Consider the following 15,032-nt stretch of genomic DNA (forward strand, 5'->3'; position numbering starts at 1 on the left):
CTATTGTTGTATGGATTGCCTTTTAAGGGTCATTATCAAAGTGAAGCTTCAACAAATGAAGGCCTCTTTCTAGGATTCTTACGATGGCATGGGGACAAGCATCCGGATGTGGGAAAAGTCATATTAGAAAATTCTCCACAAAATGATACGTTGACTTCCCTTATGATCCAAGAAAATATTATCAATGCTTGTGCAAAAGAAATATTAAAGGCTATAATTGGAGACTTGAATGGAGATTACTTTGGTATATTAGTTGATGAGTCCAAAAATATTTCATATAAAGAACAAATGGCTCTTGTTTTGCGTTATGTTGATGAGAATGGTGAAGTGGTAGACCGATTTGTTGGTCTTGTCCATGTTAGTGATACATCGGCATTCTCATTGAAGGAAGCAATCTACTCAGTGCTTTCGGAGCACTCACTAAGTCCATCACAAATATGTGGACAAGATTATGATGGAGCTAGTAACATGAGGGGAGAGATAAATGTTCTCAAGAGTTTGATTATGAAAGAGAGTTCATCGGCATATTACATTCATTGCTTTGAGCATCATCAATTGCAATTGACACTTGTAAATATTGCTAAAAAATATTTGGATGTTGAAGACTTCTTTTGCCATGTTACTAACGTATTGAATGTTATTGGTGGATCTTTTAAGCGCGGAGATTTGCTTCGACATCTTCAAGTTGAAAACTTAGAGCAATTACTTGAGTCTAGTGAAGTTCATACTGGGCGAGGACTAAATCAAGAACACGGGCTTCAAAGACCATGTGACACTCGTTGGGGATCACCTTTCAAAACATTAGATAATTTTATTGTTATTTTCTCATCTATTGTTCGTGTGCTTGAAGTGATTCAATATGAAGGTTCTACCTCAAATGAGAGAAATCAAGAAAAATATCTTTTGAGTGAGATAACAACATTTAAATTTATTTGTATGCTTCACTTGATGTTAAAAGTTTTGGCAATGTAAAATGAGTTGAACAAGATCCTACAAAAGAGGGATCAAGATATTAATGCCATGGAGTTTCTTAACATTATAAAAAAAATTGCAAGATATCATAGAAAGTGGATGGGAATCTTTACTAGATGATGTTTTCTCATTTTGTGTTATGCATGACATTTTGATTCCCAAGATGGATGAATCCTATTTTCCGGGAAAGTCGAAGCGCAAGTCTTCCAGTATTTGTTATTAAAACTACTTGTGTATTGATATCTTTTATGTTTTAATTGATGTGCAACTTCAAGAGCTTAATGACCATTTTGATGTAGTGAGTAGCGATTTGCTTCTCGAGATGGCTAGCTTGAATCCAACCAATTCTTTTGCTAATTTTATAAAGGTAGAATAATGACTTTAGCAAAATGTTACCTAAATGAGTTTGATGAAGTACATATTCGAGACTTGTGTTATCAACTTGATACTTTCATAGTTCATATGTGAGCTGGTAATCCCAAGTTCTCCAACTTACAAGGAATTAGTGATTTGGCAACATCATTGGTTGAGACAAATCTTGTGGAGACTTATTCGTATGTTTATTTACTTGTGAAGTTGACTCTGATTTTACCAGTAGCAACTATGGAGAGAGCATTCTCATCCATAAAGCAGATAAAGAATGAAAAACGGAATAGCATAGGTGACCAATATTTAAATAATTATTTAATTTGTTACATAGAGCGTGGTATATTCACAAATGTAAGTAATGATGTCATTATGGATTGTTTTCAAAATATGAAAACTCGTTGAGGACAATTGTAAATAGATGATGTATATTTATAATATTATTATTATTGTTGGAAGTTTTATAATTGCGTCAATTTGATATATTTATTATATTTTTTTTTTGTTTAATTGATTTGTCTATATAAATAAAAAAGATGAATAACCTGAATTGACGCCCGAGTTGATCAAATCGATTAGTTTAGCACCCAAAACCTCAAAATCCTGAATCCGCCTCTACCTAGACGATCCAACTATTGAGACTTGAGTACAAGGTGACAAGCACAAGATTTGTTAGTTGGAATTGAATTCACACCTGTCAGTTATACGTGGACGTTTTCTTTTTCTTGCAATCTTGCTCTGAGGTGTCGATGGAGGAGCTGCAAGAATTACCAGTAATCCGAACACCCAAGAAGCTGACTTGTTTTTGTACTACTTATTAATTCTTACTGCCTCACCGTGGTAGTTGCCTGTTTTTATGCTTAAGTTAATTGTTACATGGTTGAGATGAGCGCATTATGTCTGACATGATAGATATCAATTTCAATTTGTTACATAATAGGAGATTCAAATCAAATTCAAGGATGTAAAATAACTGCATCAACAGAATGTACTTTCTCCGTAATTGATTTGATTGGATTTTGCTTTACAGCTCTTATTTCTGTTTCATGGCAGGCCATAGGCTGCTGCGGCTTCACTCCCTTGCTTCTGACTTAAGAATGTACACCTAATACAAAGAACGTCTCCATTAATTCCATTCGCATAGAAGAACCCTTGCTTTACTTCATTTTCTAATTAACATCCAGTCCTTCTTGCAAAATGAAGCTCTAACACAGTTGAACAAGTTTTCACCTTATTCCGCAGTATGACTGTGTTAAGTCCTAATGATTTATATTAATTAAAGAAAACAGTGGAAGACGACAAGGAAGAAAATGCATAAGTTTATTGCAAAGCTGCTCAATATGCTCTTGAACCAGCTCTATTCCTTGATAAGTAAACACTTAACTTCTCTTTTCAATTGTTCATCTTATGGGCTTTGAGTTGAGTTGCCAACCACTTGGAATTTTACCATTAGCAACACTTCAGCAGCATTTATCATCTTTTCCAAGCAAAAACCTCTTATTTCCAACAACAACCTCTCAGCTAAACTTGCAGAACCATTTTATGAAACATGAAACAAGTTTGGGTTGCAATCCAACCAAATGAATGAGATTAAAAAAAAGGCCGAAAAAACAGTAATCACATGCTTTCACTAACTCCATCATCATCTACCATGGTTCAAAACTTGAAAAAACAATATTTTCAGGGTGTGTTTGGTACGAAGAAAAATATTTTCATGGAAAATGAGAGATTTTATTACTTACTTTTTCTTGTTTCGCTGGTGAGGGAAAAGCTTTTTTCGGAAAATATTTTATAGTGTTTGGTTAGAGAGTATAAAATATTTTCAGAAAAATAATTTTTTATTCCCCCCCCCCGCCGCCGGGCTCTATTTTCTTCATGAATTCAATTACACTTACACTTTTGAAGATTCACACAAATCCAAATGAATTAATATGCTACTTTACTTTTTCACACAAGAATAACGTTGAAATTTAAGCTCGATAACTAAAAAGAAAATATTTTTTTTGTTGAAAAAGAAAATATCCTTGCTACAATATGAAAAGAAAATACTTATTTTGTTGAATGAACGAAAATAATTTTTATACATCATGAAAAAAAAATTAGTTAGTTTGTTGAAATGAAAGAAAATACTTTTCTTATATCATGAAAAGAAAATACTCGTTTTGTTGAAATGAAAGAAAATATTTTTTCTACATCAGGAAAAAAAAATACTTAGTTTGTTGAAATGAGAGAAAATACTTTTTTGTACCTAATGAAAAGAAAGTACCCATTTTGTTAGAAAAAAATACTTTTCTATTTAGGAAAAGAAAATGCTTAGTCTGTTGAAATGAAATAAAATATTTTTTCTATATTATAAAAATAAAATACTCATTTTGTTAAAATGAAAATAAAATATATTTTTTTACATCATGAAAAGAATATACTTATTTTGTTGAAATAGAAAAAAAAGTAATCTATTTACAACAGGAAAAAAAGATACTCTTAATAATATTTCTATTCAAGTGGGAGCTGATAATATTTAATACTTCGTATTCTGAAATAAAACTCTAAAGTCTAAGCTTAGAAAACGGCTACTTAACTGCATATAACAAAGTCCAAACAAAGGAAAAAAACAATAGCAAATGTCATCCCGACAAATTACATAGTTGATCCTGATGGATTATTATATGCAGCGGAAGCAATCCCAGTATCAAAATCACATGTAATTTAGACAACTAGCATAAACGGGATTTCACGGGTTACCTCTTGAAACGTGAACATATCTCTTCTACCACGTGAGCCTTCAGTTCCATAACTTCTCAATGGAATCTCCATCACCCGCACAATCGTGATCCTCGAACGTTCCACGGTCTTCTACTGTGTTACCCAAATAATACCTGAAAATAGCAATTTCGTGTGGGCGAAATTTCTAGGAAAACTTGGCTGAAAATTTCAGCCACCATGTACTCATCCCTCTAGGTGGAAAACCTTATGTATTTATAGCACAAGTATTAAGGGTTAAGACCCTTTTCCAAAACCTGTTAGATTTTCTTTTCCACCAGAAAAAGGATTCCTTTATTTCCTATTATTTAGGCACAGTAGGGACCACAGAATTTAATTAACAAGGATTCCAATTATGGAATTAATTTGTAATTTTCGAAATTAATATCCACCATAATTAATTACGAATTATTCCACTAAAAATTCGTAATTACACTCCTTATTCAATTTCGAAATTCTTCCATTAAATCTTATTTAACTCCCCATGTTAAGATTCAGATACGAATCAATTAAATTAAATTACTGACGATTTAATTTATTGATTATTTCCTTTAGACTTTCGCTTAACTTATTTCATGTGTCGGATACAAAATCCACCGGCCGGATTTACACATGCAAACTTATAAGCTTTCATAAAGGTATATCATCAATCTCTAAACCGAGACATGGATTCCATCAACTAACTATTACTTCGCCAATGTATATTATTATTATCCAATTTACTAGGCATATTGACCCACGAAAGAATCTCGCCTTTTAATAAATTAAAACAATAATAATATACACAGCTAATAATAATTATATCAAGATTAAGAGTATAAGTACATTTAATGGCTAGAGAGTTTATTTTATTAAGTCAGTATAAAATATTTATCTCTACCTGGTCCGTTCAATACATACAAAATGTACTAGCACAAGAAGTTGGAATTAAACCATTCCCATAATCAAGATTAATTATATTTAATCTTGTGCTACAATCATTCCTGATGGTTTGTCCAATTCCATCATTAGATTGTGAACTCAAACTTTATACTTATAAGAACCGATGATTTAATCTTCCGTGTATAAGCTAAACTCTATACACTAAATCATCTACTATATAAGCAAAGGACACAGACTATTATATGATCTATTTAAAACTTTATTAAAACTGAATAAACAATTATTTCATAATAAATACTATATCTAAACCAAACTCATGGTTAATAGTATATATCCCAACAATCTCCCACTTAGACTTTTAACCATGATAATTATTAGAATATACTATATCCAAATGCATGGTTAATAGTATATGCCCCAACAATCTCCCACTTAGACTCATAACCATGCATCTACAACTTTCTCAGGCATTCTTTTACATTACTATTAAAAGTCTTCACCAAATAAGGTTTTGTTAAAGAATCTTGTCAAGTTATATCTGATGCAATATTTGTCCAGTAGTACTTTGTCGTAATTATCTAGTTTGGTATTAAACTCTTCAGAGATCCTGTTACCGAAACTATCCCAAGAATGAACACCGAACTATAATTTTCTTTAGCTTTCTCCCACTAAGACGAAGTACCACTAATATTACCTTCGTTACCTCACGACATTAAAATATTAGTGACTTCTTACTATAGTGTTCAATGTTCAAACATCACTCCCACTCAATAAAGGCATATTATGTCTATTAACGTTCTCCCACTACTTAAATGCAATGGAACGTCAATTCTGACGTGTGAGTTTTGATGTTCTTGAACATCTAGTTATTTCTTTGCTCAGTTCCTGTAAAAATAGTTTACTTCTAGGAATATGTTTTATTAAACAGTCCTTATCTAGAAAAATGCATTTGTTTTAACAATTGCCTTATTTTCTTTAGGACAATAAAATAAAGCTTCATTCGTTTTCTTGGATATTCGATAAACATGCACCTATCCATCCTTAGTTCCAACTTACATATCTGCTTTCCCTTTCAGCACATATGCGGGATAATCCTATATCTGAACATGCCACAGACCAAGCTTACATTCAGTCTACAGTTCTATAGATGTCCCAGGTACTGGCTTAGAAGGAACTAAATTCAAAATGTAATTTGAAGTTTCCAGGAAATATTCCAAAAATAAATAAGGCAAATCTGAATAACACGTCATTAGTCTATCCATATCCAAAAGAGACTTATTTCTTCTTTCTACTACACGACTCTATTATGGAGTTTATGGTGTAGTCAATTGAGATGTAATCCCTATTCTGATATGTAACTAAAAAACTCTTTAGAGAGATGCTCGCCACTACAATCAAATTGTAGTAACTTAATATATTTCTTTGGTGCTTCTCTATTTCAAGTCTTAAAAACCTTGAATTACTTAATTCATTAAGACTTACAGTGCATCAAATAAATATATTAATATTTTGAGTAATCATTTATGAACGTCATAAAATACTCAAAATCTATCTCTTACGAGTATGTTCATTTAACCATACAAATCAGAAAGGATTCATTCTAGCTTATCACTAGTTTTATTTCCTTTTAAAGGGAAACATCTTTTAGTCAAATTTCCTTCCAAACAGGATCCACAAGTTGGTAGTGCCTCTACTTTCAATGAACCTTAAGGTCCATACTTGACCAACTTGAAATCCTATCCAGATTAATATGACTTAGATAAAAGTGCACAGATAAGTTTTACTCAATTTTGAAGAACATATTCTCTTATGAGGTAGACTAATATTGTTCTGTTCAAGAGAGACATCAATATATAATAACAAGGTCAAGCATTCATGTACCACAAGAGATAAAGTGTTTATTAAGCTCAATAACTCAAGAGTTATTCGAAAAATAAAACAAATACCCATCTCTTATTTTGCCCAGAAACCGGAATTAAATTCTTTCTAACAAAAGTACATATATTGCATCCTTAAAATTAATGCTTTATCACTAAAAGAAAATTTTAACAAGTAATACGACAAATTGCATAAAATCATTGTGGAGTTGAGATAAAAATATTAAATAGATCATAATAAGTCAAAACATTGAATAGTAAAATTCAGACTGCATTCAATATTTATATACATACATGCATCTAGAATAATAAATTTCGATGGGAAAAGAATTATTCATGCAAAGTATATTATATAATGCAAGAATTATACAATCCAAAAATAAATAGAACCAACTCAGATGGAGAGCATACTATTATTTTCAGTCAATTGTATATAACTTTTTAATACAAAAATTTTAAAACACGCTACATATATATGTCATGCATCTTGAATAGCAATTTCGATGGGAAAGAACTACTCATGCAACATACATATGCAATGCCAGATTATTCACTCCAATAATTAAAACAGACCCAACTCAGATGGAGAGTATACTGTTAATTTAAGTCAAGTGAACATCATTTTTAATAGCTCTAGTTTCATTGATCCAACATGTATACTCAGATGGAGAGTAAGTACACGATATCAATTACTAGTATTTCACCTAGTGAGCTTACAATAAATTTATCCGATATGGAGGAAGACCTAAAGTCAACGCATAAATTTATTACTCACTTGAAATTAATAGTGGAAGACCATAGAAATATATTTCTATCACCATTTAATCATGATTGTATTGTAGTTACAAAATTGATTCAACCCTTTAAGCTCAGATGGAGAGTTAATACTGGTTATCAATAACTAGTAACTATAGCCAGTGAGTTCATAATAAATTTATCCGATATGGAGGAAGACCTAATGTCAACGCATAAATTTATTATCTCACTATAAATAAAAAAAATGAAGACCATAGGGGTTTATTCTCATCACCACTTTATCACAACCACAAACTTTTCTCTCTGAGGATTAAGTTCCATATTAAAAAAAAATGCTCAATAACCGTTTAAACAGTCTTAAAATACTAAAATTAATATTTCACACTGTATAGTGGTGATTATTGTTGACTGGACTATTTCTGATAAACTACCAAATTTCATATCAATCAAAAATTGCGACCAAATTTGAAAATTATCATTTTAAGCATTTTTTTAAGAATTTAAAATATGACCTACATTTTTTTTATCATATACCAATTCATGTCAAATCAACATGTGTTATCATGTTCCAGATTAGACATATAAAATGATAGAAAGAATGACTTTTCGTATGTAAATCACATTTTAATCCGTCAAACCTCCAAAAAAACTCACCTAAACGATCCCAAATCGTCAAAATACGATGTGCTTCACTGCATAGAAATGAGTTCTTCTTAAATGATCGTTTCCAATGATCCTACCGAATTTCAAGTCATTCGGAGATCGTGAAATTCATGGTCGCCAAAAACTAGACCAAATTCGAATAAATTATTATTATTATTATTTTTATTTTTTTTGGCGTAGTCAGGATTAAATCCATGTGATTTGCATTCTTGCTATATATCATATCAAGTTAAATCATCATGTTTCAGATTTAACACAAATATAGCCGATATATAAAGAATAATTTTTCATATTTATAACAAATTCAATTTAATAAACTGCTTGAAAACCCATCTAAACGACCTCAAAATGCCAAAAAAAAAAACAACATGATTCACTGCATAGCAAGGAGTTTTTTTCACTAGATCGTTTTCGATGAACCCACCAAGTTTCAGGTTAATCGGAGTCCGTCAAATTCATGACCACTAGCCTGTAACCAAATTCGGAGAATAATCGTTTTAAGTAGTTTCATGAATTAAAATAAATATGATATTGATTTCCATTCTCCTTATAATTACACTATGAGCTGAAGGCATATATTATTTTCTTCCTATTTCTAGGATATATAATATCTCCTTTTGCAATAAATTATCCTTTTATTAAATACATAAGAACCTGAGATATTATATTTTCTCCCGTTCAGTAAAAACCCCAATATCTCTTCTCATGGGTGGAGTTAGTTTCACTAGTACCCAAAGATAAATACTCTTTTTCTAGTTATGAACCTCCACCATTAATGTAGATTTCTCAAGGATAATTTTCACATGGTATATTAAACATATTTCAATGACTCAAATAAATAGACCATTTTGTGGATCCTACTTATTAATCATAATGCTCAATCCATGAATAGATATAATTTCACATGTACAAATTTACTAAGAATTTTTCATGAGTTCAAATAAACAAACCACTTCAGTGGTAACTATTTATTACTCATAAAATTCTCAATTTACAAGTGAATATATATTTAGCTCATAAAATTATTTTATGGTAGACCATAGCTTAAAAGTCATACCAACATTATAAAACTCATACAACATACCGTCATATTTCACTTAATTAGAACCTCCAATCAGAGAACAAAATTCTTCATCGAAAATCCAAACTAGTAATCACGTAGGGCATGAAAATATAAACTTAAATTTGAGAAATTTTTTATGCACAAACATGCCAAACGCTCCAATCATTAGTCATCCAGGATATCAAATAGAGAATTTTACTTTCTTACAAAATAATTATATCATTACACAATATGAATTATACATTGTAAGTCCTAGTCAATAAAATTTTATACCTCTATTATTGAATTTAATACAACAACACGTTTATTTGCTAATAGTCAATGTGTAAACCTATTATATGACTAGTATTTAATCATGGGGACCATGGGGAGTCATCCCCAACACCATTGAATTAAAAAAGAATTAAAATTATTAAGAAATAATTTCCAAAAAATAGAAAAACGTCCAAAACACAGTCCAAACGACCTCAAAACGCCGAAACATACCATGATTCACTGTTATCAGTGAGTTTTTCTCACCACGGCGTTTCCGATGGACCCACCAAATTTCAGCTCAATCGGAGTCCGTCAAGTTTGCCGACCTCCGAAAATTCCGGCTATTCGGTCAAAAACAGGTTTTGCGTTTTTCTCTAGGGTTTACCCCAAAAAATTCAGATAATCTCAATCAAATATCAATAAGAAAACATATATCTCATGATTATAAGAATAATCCATAAATTATGCACAGTTAATTCACAAAACAGCAGTGCAGTTTTTCAGAAAACCACATATATATGTAATTCAAAAAATGCACATAAACACCATATTCTTGTTTCATGAAAAACTTAGTTATCTAATTAGATGTGAGTGAGCTCTGATACCAATTGATGGATTATTATATGCAGCGGAAGCAATCCCAGTATCAAAATCACATGTAATTTAGACAACTAGCATAAACGGGATTTCACGGGTTACCTCTTGAAGTGTGAACATATCTCTTCTACCACGTGAGCCTTCAGTTCCATAACTTCTCAATGGAATCTCCATCACCCGCACAATCGTGATCCTCGAACGTTCCACGGTCTTCTACTGTGTTACCCAAATAATACCTGAAAATAGCAATTTCGTGTGGGCGAAATTTCTAGGAAAACTTGGCTGAAAATTTCAGCCACCATGTACTCATCCCTCTAGGTGGAAAACCTTATGTATTTATAGCACAAGTTTTAAGGGTTAAGACCCTTTTCCAAAACCTGTTAGGTTTTCTTTTCCACCAGAAAAAAGATTCCTTTATTTCCTATTATTTAGGCACAGTAGGGACCACAGAATTTAATTAACAAGGATTCCAATTATGGAATTAATTTGTAATTTTCGAAATTAATATCCACCATAATTAATTACGAATTATTCCACTAAAAATTCGTAATTACACTCCTTATTCAATTTCGAAATTCTTCCATTAAATCTTATTTAACTCCCCATGTTAAGATTCAGATACGAATCAATTAAATTAAATTACTGACGATTTAATTTATTGATTATTTCCTTTAGACTTTCGCTTAACTTATTTCATGTGTCGGATACAAAATCCACCGGCCGGATTTACACATGCAAACTTATAAGCTTTCATAAAGGTATATCATCAATCTCTAAACCGAGACATGGATTCCATCAACTAACTATTACTTCGCCAATGTATATTATTATTATCCAATTTACCAGGCATATTGACCCACGAAAGAATCTCGCCTTTTAATAAATCAAAACAATAATAATATACACAGCTAATAATAATTATATCAAGATTAAGAGTATAAGTACATTTAATGGCTAGAGAGTTTATTTTATTAAGTCAGTATAAAATACTTATCTCTACCTGGTCCGTTCAATACATACAAAATGTACTAGCACAAGAAGTTGGAATTAAACCATTCCCATAATTAAGATTAATTATATTTAATCTTGTGCTACAATCATTCCTGATGGTTTGTCCAATTCCATCATTAGATTGTGAACTCAAACTTTATACTTATAAGAACCGATGATTTAATCTTCCATGTATAAGCTAAACTCTATACACTAAATCATCTACTATATAAGCAAAGGACACAGACTATTATATGATTTATTTAAAACTTTATTAAAACTGAATAAGCAATTATTTCATAATAAATACTATATCTAAACCAAACTCATGGTTAATAGTATATATCCCAACAGATCCAACAAGTGAAACGAATCAACATGTGTAATGTGGTACTAGAGAGAATCATAGCTTTGTCTTATAATGACAAGTCTGGTTGGCGAGCTTCCTGTTAAGAACATCGATGTACAAATCGCAAGAAGTAGTAGTTTTCACGTGAATTTTGAACAGAACTCGGACCACCCCTGATAATATCACATAAGTAGTGAGGGGTAACGTACCAGAACCGGAAAGGACATCGGAATACAAACCGGAATTGGAAAGCAAGCGATCGGCCATTACAGTGAGGGTAATATTCATCGGACGCGTTTCACGGGAACCTATCTCGCCTGTCGGAATAGGGGCATCTCCCACGACCTGGCCCTTATACTGTAGGATGGCGGAAGTAGACTCGTATTTGAACCCCACCCGGTTGGGATTTCTGACAGAAATGTCGGCCTGAAGGGTGACGTTGAGGTGAACTTGGAGCCTGGCGATGTCGACAGAGAAATCCATATCCCGTAGAGAAACGGAGTTAACAGTGGTGACGGGCTTTTCGGCTTTAAAAACGGTGAGGCCCAAGATGAGGAAGAGAAGGCCCAGAAGGAGAAGGACGGCCAGGCAGATGAAGCAGCAATTTCTTCCTCTTCTCTTCTTGGAGGATCCATAATTTGGAGGCGGCGTCATTTCCGTGAATTTGCTGCCTTGTTTTGATTCCACGTCCATTCTGGGAAGTTAGTGGTATACTGACCGAGAATGCTTATACCACGTAATAGAGGGACCCGGGTATGCGTGTGCAATGCATCAATTAAATGCCCAATGCGGATACTCTACTTTTTTGAGAAAAAAGTAAACTGGATTTAATGCAGGATGCCGGCAGCCCACATTGCGATTTCCTTTTAACAGCTATCTTACAACTACTAACTACTCTGTATGGACTTGGTGCAGAGTAATCAATTAAGTGCATAACCAAAACAAAGTGTGTGGTTTTTTTGGGAGATGCTAAACGACCATACTGGTGTTACCCAACTTTGGCCACACCAGTGAAAAGACATAAATGACCATCTAACTAATTAGCCTACATTTTTCCCTACAAAACACAAAATTAAATTTCATGTCTTGAAGTATGCGTAAATTAAATGTTGGGAGATGAAGAGTCTTCTGTATTATATCTGTATTTCCATTGTATTTATGTGTATTTTATGTTTATACAAATTATACGATTTAGTGTGTATACAAATTATTGTATTTTCTTCCTTTCTTAAAAACAAATATTGTATACGATTTATTATACTTCCTTCATATCAAACCAAGTCAAGTGGACACTTTTCCCTATCTAAAAAATGGATTCAAACAAAGAAAATTCGGTGGTGCAAGAAAATATGAATCCATATCTACTTATTATTTATATTTCATAATTAAATTGCTAATTATATCCCAAAATATAATGATTGGTGTCAATTGACTAGTGGAACCATAGTAAACATAATTGTATGGTCGTTATCAATATAAGCATGACCTTAATGAATGAAATTATATGTTGGCTACTATACACATATATATAAACGTTCAATGTAACTATATATAAAGCGCGACAATATAATTAACTAGTGTCAATATCTACTTATTATTTATATTTCATAATTAAATTGCTAATTAAATCCTAAAATATAATGAGTGGTGTCAATTGACTAGTGGAACCATAGTAAATATAATTTATGGTCGCTATCAATATCTACTTTTATATATATAGATGTTAAATGTAACAATATACAAAGCGCATGTGATGACCCAGCCAGTCATCTCATGAATTACCGCTCTGTTTCCCCCATTTCTGCTTCTAATTGCTTTGTTTATTGGTTATATGAGTGATCGGGTAGGTTGGCTCGGGTTCAGAAAGGATTTGGTAAGGTTTGAGACACTAAGTCTCTTTTGAGGAAGCTTAAGTTGGAAACGTCAACCGGATGTTGACTTATGCGTTAGAGGGCTCGGATGTGAGTTCCGATGGTTCGAATAGCTTTAGGAGGTGATTTGGGACTTAGTAGTGTGATCAGAATGTGTTTTGGAGGTCCGGAATAGATTTAGGCTTGAATTGGCGAAAATGAATTTTGGCGTTTTCTAGTTGATAGGTGAGATTTTGATATAGGGGTCGGAATGGAATTCTGAGAGTTGTAGTAGTTCCTTTGTATCATTTGGGATGTGTGTGCAAAATTTCAGGTCATTCGGACGTGGTTTGGTTGGGTTTTTGATCAATAGCATAATTCGGAAGATTTTGGAAACTTAGGCTTGAATCCGATGTGTGTTGGTAGATTCGTTGTTGTTTGAGGAGTTTTGAAGATTGGTATAAGTTTGAACAAGGTTATGGGATATGTTTGTGCTTTTGGTTGAGGTCCCGGGGGCCTCGGGGTGATTTCGGATGGTTGACGGAGAGTTTGGAATTTTTGATGAAACTGCAGATTTTTCTGCTTCTGGTACTTCCGTACCTGCGGATTGGGGACCGTAGGTGCGATGCCGCAGATGCGAAGAAGAGGGGTGCAGAAGCGGAAAGGTCCTGGGAAGGCTAGAGCCACAGAAGCAGCTGAGAAGCCGTATCTGCAATGGCGTAGGTGCGGGAAAGGGATCACAGAAGTGGAAGTGGGCGTTTAAGTGAAAAGCCGCAGAAGTGGCGCTTGGACCACAAAAGCGGTACCGTAGATGTGGTGGATTGACTGCAGGTGTGAAAATGCCTGGGTCAGAATGTATATATTCCTTCCTTCGCAATTATCAGAAGGCTTCACCATTTTTAAATGCGAATTTTGGAGTTTTGGGCGATTTAGAAGAAGGATTTCAATGGGACATAATTGAGGTAAGGATTTTGGACCTAAAACTCATTCCTATAGTATTATTTCATGGATTAGAGCTATAATTAATGGATTTTAAGGGTTAAAATTGGGAAAACTAGAGCTTGGTATTGGAGACCTAGACTTGAGGATTTGAGGGACCATTTGTGGTCGGATTTTGGTACTTTTGATATGTATGAACTCGTAGGGAGATAAGGAATCCATTGATATGAATTTTATCGAATTCCGAGACATGGGCCCGGGAGTCGGGTTTTGGTAATGTCACGACCCTAAACCCGAACCCGATCGTGATGACGCCTCTCGTGAAGACAAGGCACGCCGACACTTCCCATTTCAATTTTAAACAATTAAATAATAAAATTAAATTCTAAATCATGATAAAATAACCCAAGGTTTAAGTAGTCAGCAGTACAAATATGCGGAAGAACAACCCAACACAGCCCAATATCGGGGTGTCAATAGCCATGAGCATCTATAACTCCTAATACAAGTCTGAAAGAGTCTATAAGCTAATACAAAATGTCTGATAAGAGATAGAAATGATAAAGAGGGAGAAACACTGGACTGCAGACGCCAAACAGTTATCTCGTGGACTCTAAAATCTGCTAGGAGCTCTCAACTCGCACTGGCAGGATCCGCAACGCCTGAATCTACACATGGGGTGCAGGAAGTAAAGTGAGTACTCCAAGTTAGTG

General features: G+C 33.2%; 1 protein-coding gene and 1 long non-coding RNA gene across 2 annotated transcripts; one reads left to right on the forward strand and one right to left on the reverse strand.

Moving 5' to 3' along the window:
* Positions 1-288: 288 nt before the first annotated feature.
* LOC107807093 (uncharacterized) lies at positions 289-972 on the forward strand. Its single transcript, XM_016631384.2, has one exon. It carries the CDS (start codon positions 289-291, stop codon positions 970-972), a length of 684 nt encoding a protein of 227 aa, XP_016486870.2.
* Positions 973-2,157: 1,185 nt separating this feature from the next.
* Positions 2,158-12,386, reverse strand: LOC107797060 (uncharacterized). Its single transcript, XR_012695494.1, has 4 exons — positions 11,770-12,386; positions 10,294-10,427; positions 4,081-4,214; positions 2,158-2,443 (listed from the first exon to the last, which is right to left on the reverse strand). It is a non-coding gene; the product is annotated as an uncharacterized LOC107797060 (long non-coding RNA).
* Between the last annotated feature and the right edge of the window lie 2,646 nt (positions 12,387-15,032).

This window comes from Nicotiana tabacum, chromosome 10, assembly GCF_000715075.1.
Source record: "Nicotiana tabacum cultivar K326 chromosome 10, ASM71507v2, whole genome shotgun sequence".
NCBI lineage: Eukaryota > Viridiplantae > Streptophyta > Magnoliopsida > Solanales > Solanaceae > Nicotiana > Nicotiana tabacum.

Excerpts from the sequence above, each read along its gene's own strand:
- LOC107807093 (XM_016631384.2), top strand. The coding sequence starts at position 289 with ATGGCTCTTGTTTTGCGTTATGTTGATGAGAATGGTGAAGTGGTAGAC.